At 34.0% G+C, this 25,213-nt stretch overlaps 8 protein-coding genes and 5 pseudogenes across 8 annotated transcripts in view; all 13 read right to left on the bottom strand.

Moving 5' to 3' along the window:
* LOC146899875 (F-box/kelch-repeat protein At3g23880-like) overlaps positions 1–25,213 on the bottom strand; it is a 92,371-nt gene that overhangs the window by 52,854 nt on the left and 14,304 nt on the right. The gene's annotated exons all lie outside the window — the stretch shown is intronic.
* LOC146899888 (putative F-box protein At2g02030) lies at positions 285–789 on the bottom strand. Its single transcript, XM_085736873.1, has 2 exons — positions 336–789; positions 285–289 (listed from the first exon to the last, which is right to left on the bottom strand). Exons 1-2 carry the CDS (start codon positions 787–789, stop codon positions 285–287), a joined length of 459 nt encoding a protein of 152 aa, XP_085592999.1.
* LOC146899887 (F-box/kelch-repeat protein At3g06240-like) lies at positions 1,005–1,913 on the bottom strand (annotated as a pseudogene).
* On the bottom strand, positions 2,216–2,720 carry LOC146899886 (putative F-box protein At2g02030). The gene is made up of 2 exons (XM_085736872.1): positions 2,267–2,720; positions 2,216–2,220 (listed from the first exon to the last, which is right to left on the bottom strand). The coding sequence occupies exons 1-2, from the start codon at positions 2,718–2,720 to the stop codon at positions 2,216–2,218; spliced, it is 459 nt and encodes a 152-aa protein (XP_085592998.1).
* On the bottom strand, positions 2,924–3,832 carry LOC146899885 (uncharacterized). Its single transcript, XM_085736871.1, has one exon. The coding sequence runs from the start codon at positions 3,830–3,832 to the stop codon at positions 2,924–2,926; it is 909 nt and encodes a 302-aa protein (XP_085592997.1).
* On the bottom strand, positions 3,962–4,639 carry LOC146899884 (putative F-box protein At1g47790). Its single transcript, XM_085736869.1, has 2 exons — positions 4,159–4,639; positions 3,962–4,053 (listed from the first exon to the last, which is right to left on the bottom strand). Exons 1-2 carry the CDS (start codon positions 4,637–4,639, stop codon positions 3,962–3,964), a joined length of 573 nt encoding a protein of 190 aa, XP_085592995.1.
* On the bottom strand, positions 4,852–5,739 carry LOC146899883 (uncharacterized). Its single transcript, XM_085732270.1, has one exon. It carries the CDS (start codon positions 5,737–5,739, stop codon positions 4,852–4,854), a length of 888 nt encoding a protein of 295 aa, XP_085588396.1.
* LOC146899882 (F-box/kelch-repeat protein At3g06240-like) lies at positions 6,762–7,670 on the bottom strand (annotated as a pseudogene).
* On the bottom strand, positions 7,973–8,477 carry LOC146899881 (uncharacterized). The gene is made up of 2 exons (XM_085736868.1): positions 8,024–8,477; positions 7,973–7,977 (listed from the first exon to the last, which is right to left on the bottom strand). Exons 1-2 carry the CDS (start codon positions 8,475–8,477, stop codon positions 7,973–7,975), a joined length of 459 nt encoding a protein of 152 aa, XP_085592994.1.
* Positions 8,669–9,594, bottom strand: LOC146899880 (F-box/kelch-repeat protein At3g06240-like; annotated as a pseudogene).
* LOC146899879 (F-box/kelch-repeat protein At3g06240-like) lies at positions 10,592–11,506 on the bottom strand (annotated as a pseudogene).
* LOC146899878 (uncharacterized) lies at positions 12,504–13,418 on the bottom strand (annotated as a pseudogene).
* Positions 14,416–16,138, bottom strand: LOC146899877 (F-box protein At5g10340-like). The gene is made up of 2 exons (XM_085736867.1): positions 15,674–16,138; positions 14,416–14,982 (listed from the first exon to the last, which is right to left on the bottom strand). The coding sequence occupies exons 1-2, from the start codon at positions 16,136–16,138 to the stop codon at positions 14,416–14,418; spliced, it is 1,032 nt and encodes a 343-aa protein (XP_085592993.1).

Raw genomic sequence — 25,213 nt, 5'->3', positions numbered from 1 at the left:
TTTGTTATGAAGAGTGTTAGAATGAGTGTGAGTGGAATGGATTGGATATAGTTAGTTAGTAATAAAACGATGTGTGTGTTTAACGAAGATGTAATAATCATTATTAATATATCAAATCTTATAATGAAAATTGGGACTATTAAAACTTCTCTCTAAACTTTCTAGTGAGAGAAACTCCAACTTCTCCCTAAACTTTCTTTCCCCTTCGTTCATCAATGAGAGGTGGTTTTAGGTCATTTTTTGACCTAGAATCACCCCCTCTACATCTTTTTTTCTCTTTTCTTTCAATCTAAATAAGTGGTTTTCACAGTCAGTAGGAAGAACATGCCTTTTACCATTTGCAGGGTTCCACAGTATTATATTTTTCTGATTGAAAACATCATAGAGACAAATAACACCGTCAATAGCAGAACCTAAAATACCAAGATGCTTATTATAATCAACAAATTGAGATGGCAGATCCATATCCAATGAAACCTCCTTCAGAAACTTGTCACCTGAAAGCAAGCTCAAATTCATGAAATTGATGTTCAAGAGTAGTTCCACATCATCGCCATTATTACCATGATATTTCAAAACAAGATTCTTGCAGAACATTTTCAAGAAATTGGGGTTTTCAAACAATTCAGACCAAGACTTGCGAACAGAGGAAAAACGGTTGATAGATTTAATGGGAAGTTTAGAGAGAACGGAAAAATGAATGTCTTCTGGAATGTGGTTAAAAACTTTGTTCTCACTTGGTGTATCGGCCATTGGAGGAACCATCTTCTCAGATCTCGGAGCTTCCATGGAAGGTTCTCGAATGAGTTATGAAGAAGAGTGTTGGAATGTGAGTGGAATGGATTGGATATAGTTTGATAGTAATGAAACGGTGTGTGTGTGTGTGTGTGTGTGTGTGTGTGTGTGTGTGTGTTTAACGGAGATGTAATAATCATTATTAGTGATGTGGCATGTAAACATTTCAATTAAAATATATAAATAATTAATTTGATGTTTTAATTATTTTATTTTTGGCTTAATTTTAGTGATGTGGTCCATGATTCTTTGACACCCATTTTACCCAAAATTGATATGCTAAAAGACATAGGATCAGCATGTTGTGTGATCATATCACCATACCCATTTAACACAACCAATTTCAAAAACGATTCAATTACATCTGCATCCACGGGTGTAAGTGTTACAAGCTTATTATCATCGGTCAAGTTGAATGCCTCCAAGTTGAATGACACGAGATAAAGTTGACCGTATGCTTCGACTCTGCCCAACCAATGGCAAAAACCATCAAAGTAAACCTCCAAACCATTAGGGTTATACTGAAGAAATGGAATCTGATGACCACTAGGTATGTTAAGTTTTGTCCACTTGTTAGTGCGGAGACAATACACTTGAAAAAAGTTGTTGGTTTCATCATCATCACCAGAGTCAACATTATCATAAATCACATATTGAATGACCTTGAAATCACGATTAACAAGGTCATAACCAAATCCATGAACCTGAATATTAGTGACGCCATCATCTGTAGAACCTAGTTTCACAACATAGTTAGTAGGAAGAACATGTTTTTGACCATATGCAGGGTTCCACAGTATTATATTTTTCTGATTGGAAAAATCATAAAGACAAACAAGACCGTCAACAACAGAACCTAAAATACCAAGATGCTTATTATTATCAACAAATTGAGATGGCAGATCCATATCCAAAACCTCCTCATGCTAAAACTTGTCACCTGAAAGCAATCTCAAATTCTTGAAATTGATGTTAAAGAGGAATTTCACATCATCACCATTATTACGATGAAATTTAAAGAAGATTTTCGAGAAATCGGGGTTTTCAACTTTGTTCTCACTTGATGGATCGGCCATTGGAGGAACCATCACAATTTCAGATCTCGGAGATGCCGCCATAGAAGGTTCTTGAACGAGTTTGTTATGAAGAGTGTTAGAATGAGTGTGAGTGGAATGGATTGGATATAGTTAGTTAGTAATAAAACGATGTGTGTGTTTAACGAAGATGTAATAATCATTATTAATATATCAAATCTTATAATGAAAATTAGGACTATTAAAACTTCTCTCTAAACTTTCTAGTGAGAGAAACTCCAACTTCTCCCTAAACTTTCTTTCCCCTTCGTTCATCAATGAGAGGTGGTTTTAGGTCATTTTTTGACCTAGAATCACCCCCTCTACATCTTTTTTTCTCTTTTCTTTCAATCTAAATAAGTGGTTTTCACAGTCAGTAGGAAGAACATGCTTTTTACCATTTGCAGGGTTCCACAGTATTATATTTTTCTGATTGAAAACATCATAGAGACAAATAACACCGTCAATAGCAGAACCTAAAATACCAAGATGCTTATTATAATCAACAAATTGAGATGGCAGATCCATATCCAATGAAACCTCCTTCAGAAACTTGTCACCTGAAAGCAAGCTCAAATTCTTCAAATTGATGTTCAAGAGTAGTTCCACATCATCGCCATTATTACCATGATATTTCAAAACAAGATTCTTGTAGAACATTTTCAAGAAATTGGGGTTTTCAAACAATTCAGACCAAGACTTGCGAACAGAGGAAAAACGGTTGATAGATTTAATGGGAAGTTTAGAGAGAACGGAAAAATGAATGTCTTCTGGAATGTGGTTAAAAACTTTGTTCTCACTTGGTGTATCGGCCATTGGAGGAACCATCTTCTCAGATCTCGGAGCTTCCATAGAAGGTTCTCGAATGAGTTATGAAGAAGAGTGTTGGAATGTGAGTGGAATGGATTGGATATAGTTTGTTAGTAATGAAACGGTGTGTGTGTGTGTGTGTGTGTGTGTGTGTTTAACGGAGATGTAATAATCATTATTAGTGATGTTGCATGTAAACATTTCAATTAAAATATATAAATAATTAATTTGATGTTTTAATTATTTTATTTTTGGCTTAATTTTAGTGATGTGGTCCATGATTCTTTGACACCCATTTTACCCAAAATTGATATGCTAAAAGACATAGGATCAGCATGTTGTGTGATCATATCACCATACCCATTTAACACAACCAATTTCAAAAACGATTCAATTACATCTGCATCCACGGGTGTAAGTGTTACAAGCTTATTATAATCGGTCAAGTTGAATGCCTCCAAGTTGAATGACACGAGATAAAGTTGACCGTATGCTTCGACTCTCCCCAACCAATGGCAAAAACCATCAAAGTAAACCTCCAAACCATTATGGTTATACTGAAGAAATGGAATCTGATGACCACTAGGTATGTTAAGTTTTGTCCACTTGATAGTGCGGAGACAATACACTTGCCAAAAGTTGTTGGTTTCATCATCATCACTAGAGTCAACATTATCATAAATCACATATTGAATGACATAAAAATCACGATTAACAAGGTCATAACAAAATCCATGAACCTGAATATTAGTGACGCTGTCATCTGTAGAACCTCGTTTCGCAGCATAGGTGGTAGGAAGAACACGTTTTTGACCATATGCAGGGTTCCACAGTATTATATTTTTCTGATTGGAAAAATCATAAAGACAAACAGGACCGTCAACAACAAAAGCTAAAATACCAAGATGCTTATTGTTATCAACAAATTGAGATGGCAGATCCATATCCAAAACCTCCTCATGCTGAAACTTGTCACCTGAAAGCAATCTCAAATTCTTGAAATTGATGTTAAAGAGGAATTTCACATCATCACCATTATTACGATGATATTTAAAGAAGATTTTCGAGAAATCGGGGTTTTCAACTTTGTTCTCACTTGATGGTTCGGCCATTGGAGGAACCATCACCATCTCAGATCTCGGAGATGCCGCCATAGAAGGTTCTTGAACAAGTTTGTTATGAAGAGTGTTAGAATGAATGTGAGTGGAATGGATTGGATATAGTTAGTTAGTAATAAAACGATGTGTGTGTTTAACGAAGATGTAATAATCATTATTAATATATCAAATCTTATAATGAAAATTGGGACCATTAAAACTTCTCTCTAAACTTTCTAGTGATAGAAACTCCAACTTCTCCCTAAACTTTCTTTCCCCTTCGTTCATCAATGAGAGGTGGTTTTAGGTCATTTTTTGACCTAGAATCACCCCCTCTACATCTTTTTTTCTCTTTTCTTTCAATCTAAATAAGTGGTTTTCACAGTCTATAGGAAGAACATGCTTTTGACCATTTGCAGGGTTCCATAGTATTATATTTTTCTGATTGGAAACATCATAGAGACAAATAACACCGTCAATAGCAGAACCTAAAATAGCAAGATGCTTATTATAATCAACAAATTGAGATGGCAGATCCATATCCAATGAAACCTCCTTCTGAAACTTGTCACCTGAAAGCAAGCTCAAATTCTTGAAATTGATGTTCAAGAGTAGTTCCACATTATCACCATTATTACCATGATATTTCAAAACAAGATTCTTGCAGAACATTTTCAAGAAATTTCGGTTTTCAAACAATCCAGACCAAGACTTGCGAACAGAGGAAAAACGAATGATAGATTTAATGGGAAGTTTAGAGAGAATGGAAAAATGAATGTCTTCTGGAATGTGTTCAGTAACTTTGTTCTCACTTGATGTATCGGCCATTGGAGGAACCATCTTCTCAGATCTCGGAGCTTCCATAGAAGGTTCTCGAATGAGTTATGAAGAAGAGTGTTAGAATGTGAGTGGAATGGATTGGATATAGTTAGTTAGTAATGAAACGGTGTGCGTATGTGTGTGTTTCACGGAGATGTAATAATCATTATTAATGATGTGGAATGTAAACATTTCAATTAAAATATATAAATAATTAATTTTAAGTTTTATTTATTTTAATTTTAGCTTAATTTTAGTTATGTGGTCCATGATTCTTTGACACCCATTTTACCCAAAATTGATATGCTAAAAGACATAGGATCATCATGTTGTGTGATCATAGCAACATACCTATTTAACACAACCAATTTCAAAAACGATTCAGTTACATCTGCATTCATGGGTGTAAGTGTTACAAGCTTATTATAAGCGGTCAATTTGAATGCCTCCAAGTTGAATGACACGATATAATGTTGACCGTATGCTTCGACTCTGCCCAACCAAAGGAAAAAACCCTCCAAGTAAACCTCCAAACCATTAGGGTTATACTGAAGAAATGGAATCTGATGACCACTAGGTATGTTAAGTTTTGTCCACTTGTTAGTGTGGAGACAATACACTTGCCAAAAGTTGTTGGTTTCATCATCATCACCAAAGTCAACATTATCATAAATCACATATTGAATGACCTTGAAATCACGAGTAACAAGGTCATAACAAAATCCATGAACATGAATATTAGTGATGTTGTCATCTGTGGAACCTAGTTTCGCAGCATAGTTAGTAGGAAGAACACGCTTTAGACCATATGCAGGGTTCCACAGTATTATATTTTTCTGATTGGAAAAATCATAAAGACAAACAAGACCGTCAAGAGCAGAACCTAAAATACCAAGATGCTTATTATTATCAACAAATTGAGATGGTAGATCCATATCCAAAACCTCCTCATGCCGAAACTTGTCACCTGAAAGCAATTTCAAATTCTTGAAATTGATGTTAAAGAGGAATTTCACATCATCACCATTATTACGATGATATTTCAACAACATTTTCGAGAAATCGGGGTTTTCAACTTTGTTCTCACTTGATGGATCGACCATTGGAGGAACCATCACCTTCTCAGATCTCGAAGATGCCGCCATAGAAGGTTCTTGAACGAGTTTATTATGAAGAGTGTTAGAATGAATGTGAGTGGAATGGATGGGATATAGTTAGTTAGTAATAAAACAGTGTGTGTGTTTAACGGAGATGTAATAATCATTATTAATATATCAAATCTTATAATGAAAATTGGGACCATTAAAACTTCTCTCTAAACTTTCTAGTGAGAGAAACTCCAACTTCTCCCTAAACTTTCTTTCCCCTTCTTTCATCGATGAGGGGTGGTTTTAGGTCGTTTTTTGACCTAGAATCACCCCCTCTACATCTTTTTTTCTCTTTTCTTTCAATCTAAATAAGTGGTTTTCACAGTCTATAGGAAGAACATGCTTTTGACCATTTGCAGGGTTCCACAGTATTATATTTTTCTGATTGGAAACATCATAGAGACAAATAACACCGTCAATAGCAGAACCTAAAATACCAAGATGCTTATTATAATCAACAAATTGAGATGGCAGATCCATATCCAATGAAACCTCCTTCTGAAACTTGTCACCTGAAAGCAAGCTCAAATTCTTGAAATTGATGTTAAAGAGTAGTTCCACATCATCACCATTATTACCATGATATTTCAAAACAAGATTCTTGCAGAACATTTTCAAGAAATTGGGGTTTTCAAACAATTCAGACCAAGACTTGCGAACAGAGGAAAAACGGTTGATAGATTTAATGGGAAGTTTAGAGAGAACGGAAAAATGAATGTCTTCTGGAATGTGGTTAAAAACTTTGTTCTCACTTGGTGTATCGGCCATTGGAGGAACCATCTTCTCAGATCTCGGAGCTTCCATAGAAGGTTCTCGAATGAGTTATGAAGAAGAGTGTTGGAATGTGAGTGGAATGGATTGGATATAGTTTGATAGTAATGAAACGGTGTGTGTGTGTGTGTGTGTGTGTGTGTGTGTGTGTGTGTGTTTAACGGAGATGTAATAATCATTATTAGTGATGTGGCATGTAAACATTTCAATTAAAATATATAAATAATTAATTTGATGTTTTAATTATTTTATTTTTGGCTTAATTTTAGTGATGTGGTCCATGATTCTTTGACACCCATTTTACCCAAAATTGATATGCTAAAAGACATAGGATCAGCATGTTGTGTGATCATATCACCATACCCATTTAACACAACCAATTTCAAAAACGATTCAATTACATCTGCATCCACGGGTGTAAGTGTTACAAGCTTATTATCATCGGTCAAGTTGAATGCCTCCAAGTTGAATGACACGAGATAAAGTTGACCGTATGCTTCGACTCTGCCCAACCAATGGCAAAAACCATCAAAGTAAACCTCCAAACCATTAGGGTTATACTGAAGAAATGGAATCTGATGACCACTAGGTATGTTAAGTTTTGTCCACTTGTTAGTGCGGAGACAATACACTTGAAAAAAGTTGTTGGTTTCATCATCATCACCAGAGTCAACATTATCATAAATCACATATTGAATGACCTTGAAATCACGATTAACAAGGTCATAACCAAATCCATGAACCTGAATATTAGTGACGCCATCATCTGTAGAACCTAGTTTCACAACATAGTTAGTAGGAAGAACATGTTTTTGACCATATGCAGGGTTCCACAGTATTATATTTTTCTGATTGGAAAAATCATAAAGACAAACAAGACCGTCAACAACAGAACCTAAAATACCAAGATGCTTATTATTATCAACAAATTGAGATGGCAGATCCATATCCAAAACCTCCTCATGCTAAAACTTGTCACCTGAAAGCAATCTCAAATTCTTAAAATTGATGTTAAAGAGGAATTTCACATCATCACCATTATTACGATGAAATTTAAAGAAGATTTTCGAGAAATCGGGGTTTTCAACTTTGTTCTCACTTGATGGATCGGCCATTGGAGGAACCATCACAATTTCAGATCTCGGAGATGCCGCCATAGAAGGTTCTTGAACGAGTTTGTTATGAAGAGTGTTAGAATGAGTGTGAGTGGAATGGATTGGATATAGTTAGTTAGTAATAAAACGATGTGTGTGTTTAACGAAGATGTAATAATCATTATTAATATATCAAATCTTATAATGAAAATTGGGACTATTAAAACTTCTCTCTAAACTTTCTAGTGAGAGAAACTCCAACTTCTCCCTAAACTTTCTTTCCCCTTCGTTCATCAATGAGAGGTCGTTTTAGGTCATTTTTTGACCTAGAATCACCCCCTCTACATCTTTTTTTCTCTTTTCTTTCAATCTAAATAAGTGGTTTTCACAGTCAGTAGGAAGAACATGCTTTTTACCATTTGCAGGGTTCCACAGTATTATATTTTTCTGATTGAAAACATCATAGAGACAAATAACACCGTCAATAGCAGAACCTAAAATACCAAGATGCTTATTATAATCAACAAATTGAGATGGCAGATCCATATCCAATGAAACCTCCTTCAGAAACTTGTCACCTGAAAGCAAGCTCAAATTCTTCAAATTGATGTTCAAGAGTAGTTCTACATCATCGCCATTATTACCATGATATTTCAAAACAAGATTCTTGTAGAACATTTTCAAGAAATTGGGGTTTTCAAACAATTCAGACCAAGACTTGCGAACAGAGGACAAACGGTTGATAAATTTAATCGGAAGTTTTGAGAGAATGGAAAAATGAATGTCCTCTGGAATGTGTTCAGTAACTTTGTTCTCACTTGATGTATCGGCCACTGGAGGAACCATCTTCACAGATCTCGGAGCTGCCATAGAAGGTTCTCGAATGAGTTATGAAGAATAGTGTTGGAATGTGAGTGGAATTAATTGGATATAGTTAGTAATGAAACGATGTGTGTGTGTGTGTGTGTGTTTAACGGAGATGTAATAATCATTATTAGTGATGTGGCATGTAAACATTTCAATTAAAATATATAAATAATTAATTTTATGTTTTAATTATTTTATTTTTGGCTTAATTTTAGTGTTGTGGTCCATGATTATTTGACACCCATTTTACCCAAAATTAATATGCTAAGAGACATAGGATCAGCATGTTGTGTGATCATAGCAACATACCCATTTAACACAACCAATTTCAAAAACGATTCAGTTACATCTGCATCCACGGGTGTAAGTGTTACAAGCTTATTATAATCGGTCAACTTGAATGCCTCCAAGTTGAATGACACGAGAAAAAGTTGACCGTATGCTCGACTCTACCCAACCAATGTCAAAAACCATCCAAGTAAACCTCCAAATCATTAGGGTTATACTGAAGAAATGGAATCTGATGACCACTAGGTATGTTAAGTTTTGTCCACTTGTTAGTGCGGAGACAATACACTTGCCAAAAGTTGTTGGTTTCATCATCATCATCATCATCATCTTCATCACCAGGGTCAACATTATCATAAATCACATATTGAATGACCTTGAAATCACGAGTAACAAGGTCATAACCAAATCCATGAACCTGAATATTAGTGACGCTGTCATCTGTAGAACCTAGTTTCGCAGCATAGTTAGTAGGAAGAACACGCTTTTGACCATATGCAGGGTTCCACAGTATTATATTTTTCTGATTGGAAAAATCATAAAGACAGACAAGACCATCAGAAGCAGAACCGAAAATACCGAGATGCTTATTATTATCAACAAATTGAGATGGCAGATCCATATGGAAAACCTCCTCATGCTGAAACTTGTCACCTGAAAGCAATCTCAAATTCTTGAAATTGATGTTAAAGAGGAATTTCACATCATCACCATTATTACGATGAAATTTCAAGAACATTTTCGAGAAATCTGGGTTTTTAACTTTGTTCTCACTTGATGGATCGGCCATTGGAGGAACCATCACCTTCTCAGATCTCAGAGATGCCGCCATAGAAGGTTCTTGAACGAGTTTGTTATGAAGAGTGTTAGAATGAACGTGAGTGGAATGGATTGGATATAGTTAGTTAGTAATAAAACGGTGTGTGTGTGTTTAACGGAGATGTAATGATCATTATTAATATGTCAAATCTTATAATGAAAATTGGGACCATTAAAACTTCTCTCTAAACTTTCTAGTGAGAGAAACTCCAACTTCTCCCTAAACTTTCGTTCCCCTTCGTTCATCGATGAGGGGTGGTTTTAGGTCATTTTTTGACCTAAAATCACCCCCTCTACATCTTTTTTCTCTTTTCTTTCAATCTAAATAAGTGGTTTTCACAGTCAGTAGGAAGAACACGCTTTTGATCGTTTGCAGGGTTCCACAGTATTATATTTTTCTGATTGGAAACATCATAGAGACAAATAACACCGTCAATAGCATAACCTAAAATACCAAGATGCTTATTATAATCAACAAATTGAGATGGCAGATCCATATCCAATGAAACCTCCTTATGAAACTTGTCACTTGAAAGCAAGCTCAAATTCATGAAATTGATGTTAAAGAGTAGTTCCACATCATCACCATTATTACCATGATATTTCAAAACAAGATTCTTGCAGAACATTTTCAATAAATTGGGGTTTTCAAACAATCCAGACCAAGACTTGCGAACAGAGGAAAAACGATTGATAGATTTAATGGGAAGTTTAGAGAGAATGGAAAAATGAATGTCTTCTGGAATGTGTTCAGTAACTTTGTTCTCACTTGATGTATCGGCCATTGGAGGAACCATATTCTCAGATCTCGGAGCTGCCATAGAAGGTTCTCGAATGAGTTATGAAGAAGAGTGTTGGAATGTGAGTGGAATGGATTGGATATAGTTAGTTTTTAATGAAACGATGTGTGTGTGTGTGTTTAACGGAGATGTAATAATCATTATTAGTGATGTGGCATGTAAACATTTCAATTAAAATATATAAATAATTAATTTTATGTTTTAATTATTTTATTTTTTGCTTAATTTTAGTGATGTGGTCCATGATTCTTTGACACTCATTTTATCCAAAATTAATATGCTAAAAGACATAGGATCAACATGTTGTGTGATCATAGCAACAGACCCATTTAACACAACCAATTTCAAAAACGATTCAGTTAGATCTGCATCCACGGGTGTAAGTGTTACAAGCTTATTATAATCGGTCAAGTTGAATGCCTCCAAGTTGAATGACACGAGATAAAGTTGAACGTATGCTTCGACTCTGCCCAACCAATGGCAAAAACCATCCAAGTAAACCTCCAAACCATTAGGGTTATACTGAAGAAATGGAATCAGATGACCACTAGGTATGTTAAGTTTTGTCCACTTGTTAGTGCGGAGACAATACACTTGCCAAAAGTTGTCGGTTTCATCATCATCAACATCACCAGAGTCAACATTATCATAATTCACATATTTAATGACCTTGAAATCACGAGTAACAAGGTCATAACCAAATCCATGAACCTGAATATTAGTGATGCTGTCATCTGTAGAACCTAGTTTCGCAGCATAGTTAGTAGGAAGAACACGCTTTTGACCATATGCAGGGTTCCACAGTATTATATTTTTATAATTGGAAAAATCGTAAAGACAAACAAGACCGTCAACAGCAGAACCTAAAATACCTATATGCTTATTATTATCAACAAATTGAGATGGCAGATCCATATGCAAAACCTCCTCATGCTGAAACTTGTCACCTGAAAGCAATCTCAAATTCTTGAAATTGACGTTAAAGAGGAATTTCACATCATCACCATTATTACGATGATATTTCAAGAACATTTTTGAGAAATCGGGGTTTTAAACTTTGTTCTCACTTGATGGATCGACCATTGGAGGAACCATCACCTTCTTAGATCTCGGAGATGCCGCCATAGAAGGTTCTTGAACGAGTTTGTTATGAAGAGTGTTAGAATGAACGTGAGTGGAATGGATTGGATATAGTTAGTTAGTAATAAAACGGTGTGTGTGTGTTTAACGGAGATGTAATGATCATTATTAATATGTCAAATCTTATAATGAAAATTGGGACCATTAAAACTTCTCTCTAAACTTTCTAGTGAGAGAAACTCCAACTTCTCCCTAAACTTTCGTTCCCCTTCGTTCATCGATGAGGGGTGGTTTTAGGTCATTTTTTGACCTAAAATCACCCCCTCTACATCTTTTTTCTCTTTTCTTTCAATCTAAATAAGTGGTTTTCACAGTCAGTAGGAAGAACACGCTTTTGACCGTTTGCAGGGTTCCACAGTATTATATTTTTCTGATTGGAAACATCATAGAGACAAATAACACCGTCAATAGCATAACCTAAAATACCAAGATGCTTATTATAATCAACAAATTGAGATGGCAGATCCATATCCAATGAAACCTCCTTATGAAACTTGTCACTTGAAAGCAAGCTCAAATTCATGAAATTGATGTTAAAGAGTAGTTCCACATCATCACCATTATTACCATGATATTTCAAAACAAGATTCTTGCAGAACATTTTCAATAAATTGGGGTTTTCAAACAATCCAGACCAAGACTTGCGAACATAGGAAAAACGATTGATAGATTTAATGGGAAGTTTAGAGAGAATGGAAAAATGAATGTCTTCTGGAATGTGTTCAGTAACTTTGTTCTCACTTGATGTATCGGCCATTGGAGGAACCATATTCTCAGATCTCGGAGCTGCCATAGAAGGTTCTCGAATGAGTTATGAAGAAGAGTGTTGGAATGTGAGTGGAATGGATTGGATATAGTTAGTTTGTAATGAAACGATGTGTGTGTGTGTGTTTAACGGAGATGTAATAATCATTATTAGTGATGTGGCATGTAAACATTTCAATTAAAATATATAAATAATTAATTTTATGTTTTAATTATTTTATTTTTTGCTTAATTTTAGTGATGTGGTCCATGATTCTTTGACACTCATTTTATCCAAAATTAATATGCTAAAAGACATAGGATCAACATGTTGTGTGATCATAGCAACAGACCCATTTAACACAACCAATTTCAAAAACGATTCAGTTAGATCTGCATCCACGAGTGTAAGTGTTACAAGCTTATTATAATCGGTCAAGTTGAATGCCTCCAAGTTGAATGACACGAGATAAAGTTGAACGTATGCTTCGACTCTGCCCAACCAATGGCAAAAACCATCCAAGTAAACCTCCAAACCATTAGGGTTATACTGAAGAAATGGAATCTGATGACCACTAGGTATGTTAAGTTTTGTCCACTTGTTAGTGCGGAGACAATACATTTGCCAAAAGTTGTTGGTTTCATCATCATCATCATCACCAGAGTCAACATTATCATAATTCACATATTTAATGACCTTGAAATCACGAGTAACAAGGTCATAACCAAATCCATGAACCTGAATATTAGTGATGCTGTCATCTGTAGAACCTAGTTTCGCAACATAGTTAGTAGGAAGAACACGCTTTTGACCATATGCAGGGTTCCACAGTATTATATTTTTATAATTGGAAAAATCGTAAAGACAAACAAGACCGTCAACAGCAGAACCTAAAATACCTATATGCTTATTATTATCAACAAATTGAGATGGCAGATCCATATGCAAAACCTCCTCATGCTGAAACTTGTCACCTGAAAGCAATCTCAAATTCTTGAAATTGACGTTAAAGAGGAATTTCACATCATCACCATTATTACGATGATATTTCAAGAACATTTTTGAGAAATCGGGGTTTTAAACTTTGTTCTCACTTGATGGATCGACCATTGGAGGAACCATCACCTTCTTAGATCTCGGAGATGCCGCCATAGAAGGTTCTTGAACGAGTTTGTTATGAAGAGTGTTAGAATGAACGTGAGTGGAATGGATTGGATATAGTTAGTTAGTAATAAAACGGTGTGTGTGTGTTTAACGGAGATGTAATGATCATTATTAATATGTCAAATCTTATAATGAAAATTGGGACCATTAAAACTTCTCTCTAAACTTTCTAGTGAGAGAAACTCCAACTTCTCCCTAAACTTTCGTTCCCCTTCGTTCATCGATGAGGGGTGGTTTTAGGTCATTTTTTGACCTAAAATCACCCCCTCTACATCTTTTTTCTCTTTTCTTTCAATCTAAATAAGTGGTTTTCACAGTCAGTAGGAAGAACACGCTTTTGACCGTTTGCAGGGTTCCACAGTATTATATTTTTCTGATTGGAAACATCATAGAGACAAATAACACCGTCAATAGCATAACCTAAAATACCAAGATGCTTATTATAATCAACAATTTGAGATGGCAGATCCATATCCAATGAAACCTCCTTATGAAACTTGTCACTTGAAAGCAAGCTCAAATTCATGAAATTGATGTTAAAGAGTAGTTCCACATCATCACCATTATTACCATGATATTTCAAAACAAGATTCTTGCAGAACATTTTCAATAAATTGGGGTTTTCAAACAATCCAGACCAAGACTTGCGAACATAGGAAAAACGATTGATAGATTTAATGGGAAGTTTAGAGAGAATGGAAAAATGAATGTCTTCTGGAATGTGTTCAGTAACTTTGTTCTCACTTGATGTATCGGCCATTGGAGGAACCATATTCTCAGATCTCGGAGCTGCCATAGAAGGTTCTCGAATGAGTTATGAAGAAGAGTGTTGGAATGTGAGTGGAATGGATTGGATATAGTTAGTTTGTAATGAAACGATGTGTGTGTGTGTGTTTAACGGAGATGTAATAATCATTATTAGTGATGTGGCATGTAAACATTTCAATTAAAATATATAAATAATTAATTTTATGTTTTAATTATTTTATTTTTTGCTTAATTTTAGTGATGTGGTCCATGATTCTTTGACACTCATTTTATCCAAAATTAATATGCTAAAAGACATAGGATCAACATGTTGTGTGATCATAGCAACAGACCCATTTAACACAACCAATTTCAAAAACGATTCAGTTAGATCTGCATCCACGAGTGTAAGTGTTACAAGCTTATTATAATCGGTCAAGTTGAATGCCTCCAAGTTGAATGACACGAGATAAAGTTGAACGTATGCTTCGACTCTGCCCAACCAATGGCAAAAACCATCCAAGTAAACCTCCAAACCATTAGGGTTATACTGAAGAAATGGAATCTGATGACCACTAGGTATGTTAAGTTTTGTCCACTTGTTAGTGCGGAGACAATACATTTGCCAAAAGTTGTTGGTTTCATCATCATCATCATCACCAGAGTCAACATTATCATAATTCACATATTTAATGACCTTGAAATCACGAGTAACAAGGTCATAACCAAATCCATGAACCTGAATATTAGTGATGCTGTCATCTGTAGAACCTAGTTTCGCAACATAGTTAGTAGGAAGAACACGCTTTTGACCATATGCAGGGTTCCACAGTATTATATTTTTCTAATTGGAAAAATCGTAAAGACAAACAAGACCGTCAACAGCAGAACCTAAAATACCTAGATGCTTATTATTATCAACAAATTGAGATGGCAGATCCATATGCAAAACCTCCTCATGCTGAAACTTGTCACCTGAAAGCAATCTCAAATTCTTGAAATTGACGTTAAAGAGGAATTTCACATCATCACCATTATTACGATGATATTTCAAGAACATTTTTGAGAAATCGGGGTTTTAAACTTTGTTCTCACTTGATGGATCGACCATTGGAGGAACCATCACCTTCTTAGATCTCGGAGATGCCGCCATAGAAGGTTCTTGAACGAGTTTGTTATGAAGAGTGTTAGAATAAACGTGAGTGGAATGGATTGGATATAGTTAGTTAGTAATAAAATGGTGTGTGTGTTTAACGGAGATGTAATAATCATTATTAATATATCAAATCTTATAATGAAAATTGGGACCATTAAAACTTCTCTCTAAACTTTCTAGTGAGAGAAACTCCAACTTCTCCCCAACCTTTCGTTCCCCTTCGTTCATCGATGAGGGGTGGTTTTAGGTCATTTTTTGACCTAGAATCACCCCCTCTACATCTTTTTTTTCTCTTTTCTTTCAATCTAAATAAGTGGTTTTCACACTCAGTAGGAAGAACACGCTTTTGGCCATTTGCAGGGTTCCACAATATTATATTTTTCTGATTGGAAACATCATAGAGACAAATAACACCGTCAATAGCAGAACCTAAAATACCAAGATGCTTATTATAATCAACAAATTGAGATGGCAGATCCATATCCAATGAAACCTCCTTATGAAACCTGTCACCTGAAAGCAAGCTCAAATTCTTGAAATTGATGTTAAAGAGTAGTTCCACATCATCACCATTATTACCATGATATTTCAAAACAAGATTCTTGCAGAACATTTTCAAGAAGATGGGGTTTTCAAACAATCCAGACCAAGACTTGCGAACAGAGGAAAAACAGTTGATAGATTTAATGGGAAGTTTAGAGAGAATGGAAAAATGAATGTCTTCTGGAATGTGTTCAGTAATTTTGTTCTCACTTGATGTATCGGCCATTGGAGGAACCATCTTCTCAGATCTCAGAGCTGCCATATTGGTAATGAAACGGTGTGTGTGTGTGTGTGTGTGTTTAATGGAGATGTAATAATCATTGTTAGTGATGTGGCATGTAAACATTTCAATTTAAATATATAAATAATTAATTTTATGTTTTAATTATTTTATTTTTAACTTAATTACTGTTTTGGCCCCCTAAGGATCAAAATGTTGCGATTTTGGTCTATAAAAGGGTTAATTAAGTAAATGGTCCCTGTAAATATTCAGAATTTTTGTTTTTAGTCCCTATAAAATAAAATCACACTTTTTAGTCCTTATAAAATTTTCCATCAGCATTTTTAGTCCTTATAAAATTTTTCCATCAGCATTTTTAGTCCCTATAAAATTTTTCCATCAGCATTTTTAATCATTGTCAAATTTTCCATCAACATTTTTGTCCTTAATATGCTTAAGGAAAATGTCACAGAGACTAAAAAGTGTGATTTTATTTTGTAGGGACTAAAAACAAAATTGTGAATATTTACAGGGAGTAAAAACTTAATTAATCCAAAAAAGAAAACTACTTTCGAGTCCTCTATGTTTACCCCCTTTTGCAATTTTAGCTAGGGTGTTCATGGGTTGGGTCAACCCAAAAAACCCGTCAAACCCACCCAAAAACCCCAAAAAAAGTGGGTTGGGTTGGGTGATTGGGTGGATATGGTTTTAAAAAAAAAGATAAACCCATGAAAAATAGGGTATTACTTTTCCCACCCTATAGGTTTCTCTCACGCCCTGCATTTTTTTCAAAAATGCCCTTGTGCAGTCCGAATTTTAAAATCCGGATTCATGTTTACTATTTCGGATTTTATAATCCGGACAATTCTTATGTATAATCAGTCATCAGACTCTATCACATTACAGCAGTTTTGAGTTTTGCTTTTAAAAACAACAAAAAAAACTAAGTAAAAAATGCTACAATCCTGTCAAATAAAATCATAAAAATATAAAAATACCACCAAAAAATTCTAAAAATGAAATAAAACTAGTGCAAATTTTTTCGGATTTTCTGAGAATATTATTCTTTGATGTCGCATTAAATTGACAAAAGCTTAAGGAAACGAAACAAACCTAGGTGATCTTCCATATTATAATTTATAGACAAATACTTTAATATAGTTTTATTGCAAGGCTATATTTGTAATTTGCATATCCATCCATAAAGTCCGATAAGGACCATTGCGTGGACCTGTCTCAACACGACATAGGAATGATGGCCCTTGGAGGCAATCTGGACCAGACACTCCGGATCTGAGGCCATCTTATCACAATCTATTCATAGCTACCACTTAAGGAATCCAACTGTCCCGTGAGGATAGCTGTCCAAGCAAAGGTTGAAGGACAAAAATCCTAAGATTACACTATAAATACTAACTTCGAGGCATTGATTCATGTATGCTTACTCTTATCCGAATATGTTGAGGCAAAATCCCTAATTAATTTTAAAGATAATAAACCAATATGATTAAGGAATTAATGGACTTTGATTATTTCCTTGGTATTTAACTTGTGCTCTTGAGTGTTTTACTAAGACAGGAACAAGGTTTAAATCATACCAAGAATCAAGAAATCAAAGGACATTTGAATTCAAGATCTAAACACTGAGATCAGAAAGTTAGATCAGAATATTGCTCAGAGATCAGAATGTTTGCACAAGAGATCAGAAGGTTGCTTCTATACAAGCCCAGAATCTCAAGAACATGGATCAAGGTCATGCAAGGCACATGTGACATAAATAAATGTCAAGAGAAGTACTTTTGCATGGATCAATCAAGCAATAAAGGCATATACAAGGATTATGTCAAAAAGGATACTTTATGTTCATTTAAGACTATGAACATTAAAGTCCTAGGAATATTTCACAAGGGAATATCATCCTAGATGCTAATAAACACTGCTCTTCATTGTGTTTCACTATTAGGATTTGATTACATCAAATGGTAGTCTTACAAATCATCCTAAGTGAAACAAATGGAACATTCTGATGATCAGAATGTTCAGCTCAGCACATGCTTACTTTATGAACAGTACAGTAGGTGAAAAGCAAAAGCCAAAGCAAAGCAAATCTGTCTTGCTCAATCAGAGATAGACACGTATGAGAGTTGGTACAGAACAAGGACCACACAATCTCTCAAAGCATGTGCATGAAGATGCAGAATCCCACTATATCTTCCTGCACCAAGTTCCAAGGCAGATCTGGGAATTGAACTTTCTGAAGTATGAAGAAAAGTCCATACTTTGGTTATTACCCAGAAATTCATATGGAAAGCATATGACACGCCCAGAACTTCATATGTTCATTCATATATGATGAACCCAGATGAAGAACATGATGAACCCAGATGAAGATCATCATGAACGCAACAACATTCTGATGTTCATCAGAGATCAGAATGTTTGCCCAGAATTTCAAGTAAAAGCTTGTGGGACCCAGGACACATGGCATAACACCATTGGACACCCCACAACGGCTATATGAGCCCAAGGACTCTATAAATACAGTTCAAAGGCTCAGCATTACTTGCACCATTGCAAAGCATACAAGAAAACAACTTTGATTTTGTTTGAAGCTCTTGCAAACTGAAATTGATCAATCTCTAAGGCTTTCATTACTTAGTGCAAATCAATACTCTCTGTTATCTCTGAGATAACTTCTTTCTCTTCTTCCTCCTCTGTTTGATTCACAAACATTCAACTTCCATACAAATTGTAACTAAGTCTCATCTAGCTTTAGGGGTACTAAAGTGTTAGTTTGAGCAAAGGTTGTAAAAGTCTAAGTGGGTAACTTAGCAAGAAGGTGCAAGCCTGCTGAGGCTTAGAGAATACAGAATTGTAATTGTTCAAGTGAACAAAGATTGTACAGTGCAGGACTTGAGAGGTTATCTCAAGCATCATAGTGGAAACTCTCACAAGATTGTGAGGAGAGGACTAGCCCACATTGGGTGAACCTCTACAAATCTCTGTGTGCTCTTTCCTTCTTCCTTATACTCTTTAATTTCAGTATACACAACACACACCAACACTTTTACTTTATTAATCAGTTTCTGTGTATGAACTTCAGAACGTTCTGAGTTCAGAAAGTTAACTTAATTATTCCAAGTAAACTACTTGAGAATAACTTTTAAGTTTCAGGATAATTTTTAAAGGGTCACAATTCAAACCCCCCTTTCTTGTGACTATTTTATCTACTTCAGAATATACCTATTATCCACAGTAATTGCTAACTTGACGGTTAGAGCGTTGGCATGTATACTGCCCCCATTTATTTGAAAAAGAAGGCTACTACAGACGGAAGTACCCTACTCAAAGGCTCTTTAACGCCATCACCTCGGGGATGTTAGGTCTATAAGGATCATTTAAGACTTTTGCGATATTGTCGGTGAGGAGAGAGAAGAGAGTGTCTTAGGGAAGAAAGAAAAATATTTGTCAGAGGGTAAATCTTAAGATATTGTGGAACACAAAATCTAACGATAAACATCAATTTCAATGTATGGTCTTTTGTGGACCACGTATTATAGCGATCCACTATAGAAAAATAAGTTATTGCACATCTATTTTTGTTTTTTCTTTCGTGATTTCGTTGTCTTAGTGCGACATTGTTTTGTTCGTCGTCTTTGTGCGGTATTGTTTATCTTTGTTACATTCGAGTATTTGTTCGGTTCAGATTGTCATTCAGTGTGCAAATACAAACAATGACTTTGGCGTCATCAACGTTGCAGATCCAGATACATGAGTAATCCAGAGACTTCAATATAGTCATATGTGTAAGTTTTTGTACTTTGTTGTTTTACGCTATTAACATAGATGTTGTGAGTTTGTTCACAAATTCATCATTTTTGTTTTTAGCGAATTTGCATTGTATCGATGTACTCAATCAATTTGAATGAATGATTATCATTTATTTTAGTAAAATAAAAAATAAAAATATCCTTATTAAAAAAATGTTAAATATGCATTTAATCTTATTAATACTAAAAGGTAGTTTATTTGTGCTTTTTTTTTTTTTAAGAAAAATATAGTGTATATTTTAGCAATAGAATTTTTAGTCTAACAATTTTCTTTAGTACTCAGGGGACCAAAATTGATGACGGAAAATTTGAACAGATGCTAAAAATCCTGATGGAAAATTACTCCCTCCGTTTCAAAATGAGTGTCGCTTTAGCCAAAAAAATTGTTTCAAAATGAATGTCATTTTACATTTTCAATACAACTTTAATTTTTTTCTTCCAACTTTACCCTCAATAAATACTCCAACTTTTTTCTCACAGAATTTTCAATGCAACTTTAAGTTTGTCTTTTTCATATAAAACAAGGGCAATTTATTAAAAGTGTTATGTCTAATGATTATTTCATTTCATTTCATTCCTTAATCTGTGTGCAATTGGCTAAAACGACACTCATTTTGAAACGGAGGGAGTATTATGTTTGTTTGTATAATTTTGATTACAATTTTAAATTTTAATTGAAATTATTCTTATCGATTTGTCTACAAATTACTGTCAAATTATATAACAAAATTATTTATCAACTCGACGTATTTTGGATTGTTTGTATATAAAATAAAAAAATAACGATCAATTATTATTTATTCTAATAGCAATTAGTAACATGATATATATATATATATATATATATATATATATATATATATATGGGTTATGATAGAAGACACCTTTTATGAAGGTGTCTTTTATCAAGTTACTCTATGAGCATTTGCGAAAAGACACCAACTTACTTTTAGGAAGGTGTCTTTTATCAAAGTTATAACTAAAAAGAGAAAATCACACCTTAAGGTGTGACTTGATAAAAGACACCACCAAAGGGTGGCTTGTAACATAACCATATATATATATATATATATATATATATATATATATATATATATATATATATATATGTACAAAATTCCTTTTGGTATCATCGCCTTTACCGTTTTGTACGTCCAGGTACTACTCTTCCACCACTCTAATTGAATGACAATTAGAGGCTAAACTGTTGTTATGACTTAGTTTTTAACTTAGTATTTATAAGTACTAAAAACATTGTCATGATCATACTAACTTTTATTTTAAACATAAAGGAATTTTGGGACGGATCTGGTGATTCTTGTTTCAGACAAAAAATCTCGCCATTCCCGGGGAGGGAGTTAGAGATATGTTATGTCTGTTTTATCTAGAATTTTTGTCAGATTACTACGTTCGATGTCTCGTTGAGAGCCTTGCTCTTCTATCCCTGCGGGTTGATAGGATTAGAGACTTTTATAAAAGTTTTTTAAGTTTAAACTTTTTGTTACGTACTATGATCATGAGAAAGTTTTAAATACTTTGTTCTACTTTGTTATTTAACTATGTCATAACACTGTTCGCCCTTCGTTTTCTTCATGGAAGAACCAGATCAAAATGATCTTACCACCAATCAAGAATTGGTCGAATTCCCAAATGATTTGGAAAAATTAAACAAATGGGTTATACCATCTGTCCCTAAAAAAGAAATTTATAATTTTGGGATATTTGACTTTAAGTCTAGAATGGCTGTTAAGACCATTGAACAAAATGTTAGAATCTCAAAAGATTCTCAAGATATATTTATGTTATGTAAAAAGGATTTAGAATCCTTTAAAGAGTATAAATATATACATGTTGGGTTAATACAAGTTGCTATTAGACCCTTAACTTTGCTTGGTTTAAATACCAGTATAATGGCCTATGTTAGAGATGGCAGATGTAATGATTTTAAAGAATCTTTAGCTGCTGTTATTGAGACCAGTTTATGTCATGGTCCAGTCTATTTTGATATAGCACCCAATTTAAGTTTATCTTTGTCTGATAAACATTTATTTGAAGCTTTACAAATGAATATTCATACTAATGGTTATAACTTTAAAGCTGGAAGTCAAATTATGACTGTTTGTTATAGGATATATTTTAAGGTGTTAAATACCCTTAATCCTAAGGCTAGACAAATAAGTCATCCTGGAACCACTACGTTGGTAAATACTAAATAATTTATTAACCTCTAAGGTTGCTACCAATAGACTTATAAGGTGGGACGAATTAGAATTCCCTGAAAACTGGAATCTTCCTCGTATCGTTAACCCTGAGCCTATCATGAATAGAAATGTTGAACAAATTGTTCAAACTACTGATGGAGATGTTGAAATCCGTTTTACTCCTCAGAGAATTTGCAAAATACCTAGAAGTATATCTTCTAGATATTCTTCCAACAGTTTTTATTCTGTACCTAGTAATATTTCTAGGAAATCTTTTTCAGAAGCTTCGTCTTCCAAAACTAGAGATGATTCTGAAACTGTTGATCATATAATGATGAGTGATAATAAAATCCCTTATGGAGTTTACCAGACTAATGAAAGTCAACCAGAAAGTGGCAAATCACCTACTGAATCGGAAATGGATTTTCCTTTCCCCAAAAAACAATAGTTTTTATGGATCTTACACCAAATAGTATTTGGAGAAAATTCATCAATGATGAATTTATGATGGATAAATATTCTGATTTTAGAAATTGGTTTTTCAAAAACTTTCCTGATTGGGAACGTGAAAAGATTAAGAATGATTATTATGATCATCTTAACAAAACTCAAGATTTCATCAGATTTGTTGAATGGTTTATAACCTATTTTCTTAATCAAACTGAAAAAGAAATTCTGACTCTAAAATCTAGATCTTGGTATATTATTTGGCAAAATGAGCCCATTCAATCTCCTTTTCCTCCTGAAAAAAGTTTGACTTTGGGAACTGACGTTGAAGCCGTTGCTTATTCGCACACTAACATAGGATCTAAAGTAGGTAATACCTTCAATAGCCTTAATGAGTTAAACTCTATAATCAAAGCTCAAAATTTTTCTAATGCTTATTTGACTCGAATAGGAGATCAACTTTTGTCTTTAGATAAAGATATCGCGTTTTTAAGGTTTTTGATTGAAAAGAACATTGACAATCAAAAAATTATAATTGACAATTTTGAAAACAAGGAAATTCCTTCAGCTTCTAAAGGATTTTGCGAACAAATTAGTGAAACTCCTATAATTCAGCCTCCCATTAAAATTGAGAATTTCAAAATTGATGATAATTCCAACGAATTCATGAATACTTTACATGAGAAACTTAAGAAATTAAATCTTAATGTTATTTCTAAAGATGAAGATCCTGATAATGAATCTAAAACCTCTAATAAGGATTTCGAAAATGTTGATGAACTGGCTACCATGTTCAATGATTTTAGTCTTAATGAAAAGGCTGACATTAATACTGTTTATACTAAACGTGGAGTTGATAAAATTTATTACGATAGACCTTCTCCTCAAGATTTACTTTTTGAAGAAAATGAAGATATTGTTCAAAACTCGTACTCGGGTAGATCCATTTATGAATGGAACATTGACGGTCTAAATGATAGACAAATTGTCACGGTTATTCAAAAAATGCTTATGTATTCTACCATTTGTAAACAGCAAGGAAATTCTGATAGAAACACATATTTCTGCTTTTTAAGCTGATTTTTTAACTTTATGTCATTACATAAAGAAAGGCCTTCTTGAATACAAGTATTCGTAATTTGACCATAAGTTAATTCTGGGTAATTAATATTTATCCCATCATTTCTATTTCTTAAAGATTGCCTAATTTTTTCGGCAAAAAGATGAGGTAAGCCATCAACAAATTTAGCTTTCCAATGACTGCTATTAGGATTTTCAATCATAAAAAGTCTTGATAGAAAGGTATCTTTGTACCACCTAAAATGTGTCAAAGAAGGACATCGTAAATTTTGTAAAAGAGTGCAGATACGCTCTCCAACAGGTATTCTAGTACCCACAAAATTGTTTATGATAGAAAGACTCAAAGTATAAACTGCGTCTTCTTCATTAGTTTTAGTCACAGATCCTGTGGCTTCATCTTTAATGGTCTTTTTATGAGAAAGAATTTCTTCCCTTTGAACATCTGTGAGATACCAATCCCACCAACCTCTAAGTTGACCGACAAAACCAACGGTTATGAAACTAGCAATATTTCTATCAGAATTTCCTTGCTGTTTACAAATGGTAGAATACATAAGCATTTTTTGAATAACCGTGACAATTTGTCTATCATTTAGACCGTCAATGTTCCATTCATAAATGGATCTACCCGAGTACGAGTTTTGAACAATATCTTCATTTTCTTCAAAAAGTAAATCTTGAGGAGAAGGTCGATCGTAATAAATTTTATCAACTCCACGTTTAGTATAAACAGTATTAATGTCAGCCTTTTCATTAAGACTAAAATCATTGAACATGGTAGCCAGTTCATCAACATTTTCGAAATCCTTATTAGAGGTTTTAGATTCATTATCAGGATCTTCATCTTTAGAAATAACATTAAGATTTAATTTCTTAAGTTTCTCATGTAAAGTATTCATGAATTCGTTGGAATTATCATCAATTTTGAAATTCTCAATTTTAATGGGAGGCTGAATTATAGGAGTTTCACTAATTTGTTCGCAAAATCCTTTAGAAGCTGAAGGAATTTCCTTGTTTTCAAAATTGTCAATTATAATTTTTTGATTGTCAATGTTCTTTTCAATCAAAAACCTTAAAAACGCGATATCTTTATCTAAAGACAAAAGTTGATCTCCTATTCGAGTCAAATAAGCATTAGAAAAATTTTGAGCTTTGATTATAGAGTTTAACTCATTAAGGCGATTGAAGGTATTACCTACTTTAGGTCCTATGTTAGTGTGCGAATAAGCAACGGCTTCAACGTCAGTTCCCAAAGTCAAACTTTTTTCAGGAGGAAAAGGAGATTGAATGGGCTCATTTTGCCCAATAATATACCAAGATCTAGATTTTAGAGTCAGAATTTCTTTTTCAGTTTGATTAAGAAAATAGGTTATAAACCATTCAACAAATCTGATGAAATCTTGAGTTTTGTTAAGATGATCATAATAATCATTCTTAATCTTTTCACGTTCCCAATCAGGAAAGTTTTTGAAAAACCAATTTCTAAAATCAGAATATTTATCCATCATAAATTCATCATTGATGAATTTTCTCCAAATACTATTTGGTGTAAGATCCAT

This window comes from Medicago sativa, chromosome 8, assembly GCF_051527215.1.
Source record: "Medicago sativa cultivar Bolivia chromosome 8, Bolivia_mono, whole genome shotgun sequence".
NCBI classification, from domain to species: domain Eukaryota; kingdom Viridiplantae; phylum Streptophyta; class Magnoliopsida; order Fabales; family Fabaceae; genus Medicago; species Medicago sativa.
Note: the sequence above shows the minus strand (reverse complement) of the source record. Positions and strands in the feature narration are given on the sequence as shown.

Coding starts and splice junctions, on each gene's coding strand:
- LOC146899888 (XM_085736873.1), bottom strand. CDS start 789: ATGGAAGCTCCGAGATCTGAGAAGATGGTTCCTCCAATGGCCGATACA.
- LOC146899886 (XM_085736872.1), bottom strand. CDS start 2,720: ATGGAAGCTCCGAGATCTGAGAAGATGGTTCCTCCAATGGCCGATACA.
- LOC146899885 (XM_085736871.1), bottom strand. CDS start 3,832: ATGGCGGCATCTCCGAGATCTGAGATGGTGATGGTTCCTCCAATGGCC.
- LOC146899884 (XM_085736869.1), bottom strand. CDS start 4,639: ATGGAAGCTCCGAGATCTGAGAAGATGGTTCCTCCAATGGCCGATACA. Junction 4,054..4,158: donor GCATGTTCTTCCTATAGACT/GTGAAAACCACT, acceptor TGATGAACGAAG/GGGAAAGAAAGTTTAGGGAG.
- LOC146899883 (XM_085732270.1), bottom strand. CDS start 5,739: ATGGCGGCATCTTCGAGATCTGAGAAGGTGATGGTTCCTCCAATGGTC.
- LOC146899881 (XM_085736868.1), bottom strand. CDS start 8,477: ATGGCAGCTCCGAGATCTGTGAAGATGGTTCCTCCAGTGGCCGATACA.
- LOC146899877 (XM_085736867.1), bottom strand. CDS start 16,138: ATGGCAGCTCTGAGATCTGAGAAGATGGTTCCTCCAATGGCCGATACA. Junction 14,983..15,673: donor CTGCAAATGGCCAAAAGCGT/GTTCTTCCTACT, acceptor TATGGTCAAAAG/CGTGTTCTTCCTACTAACTA.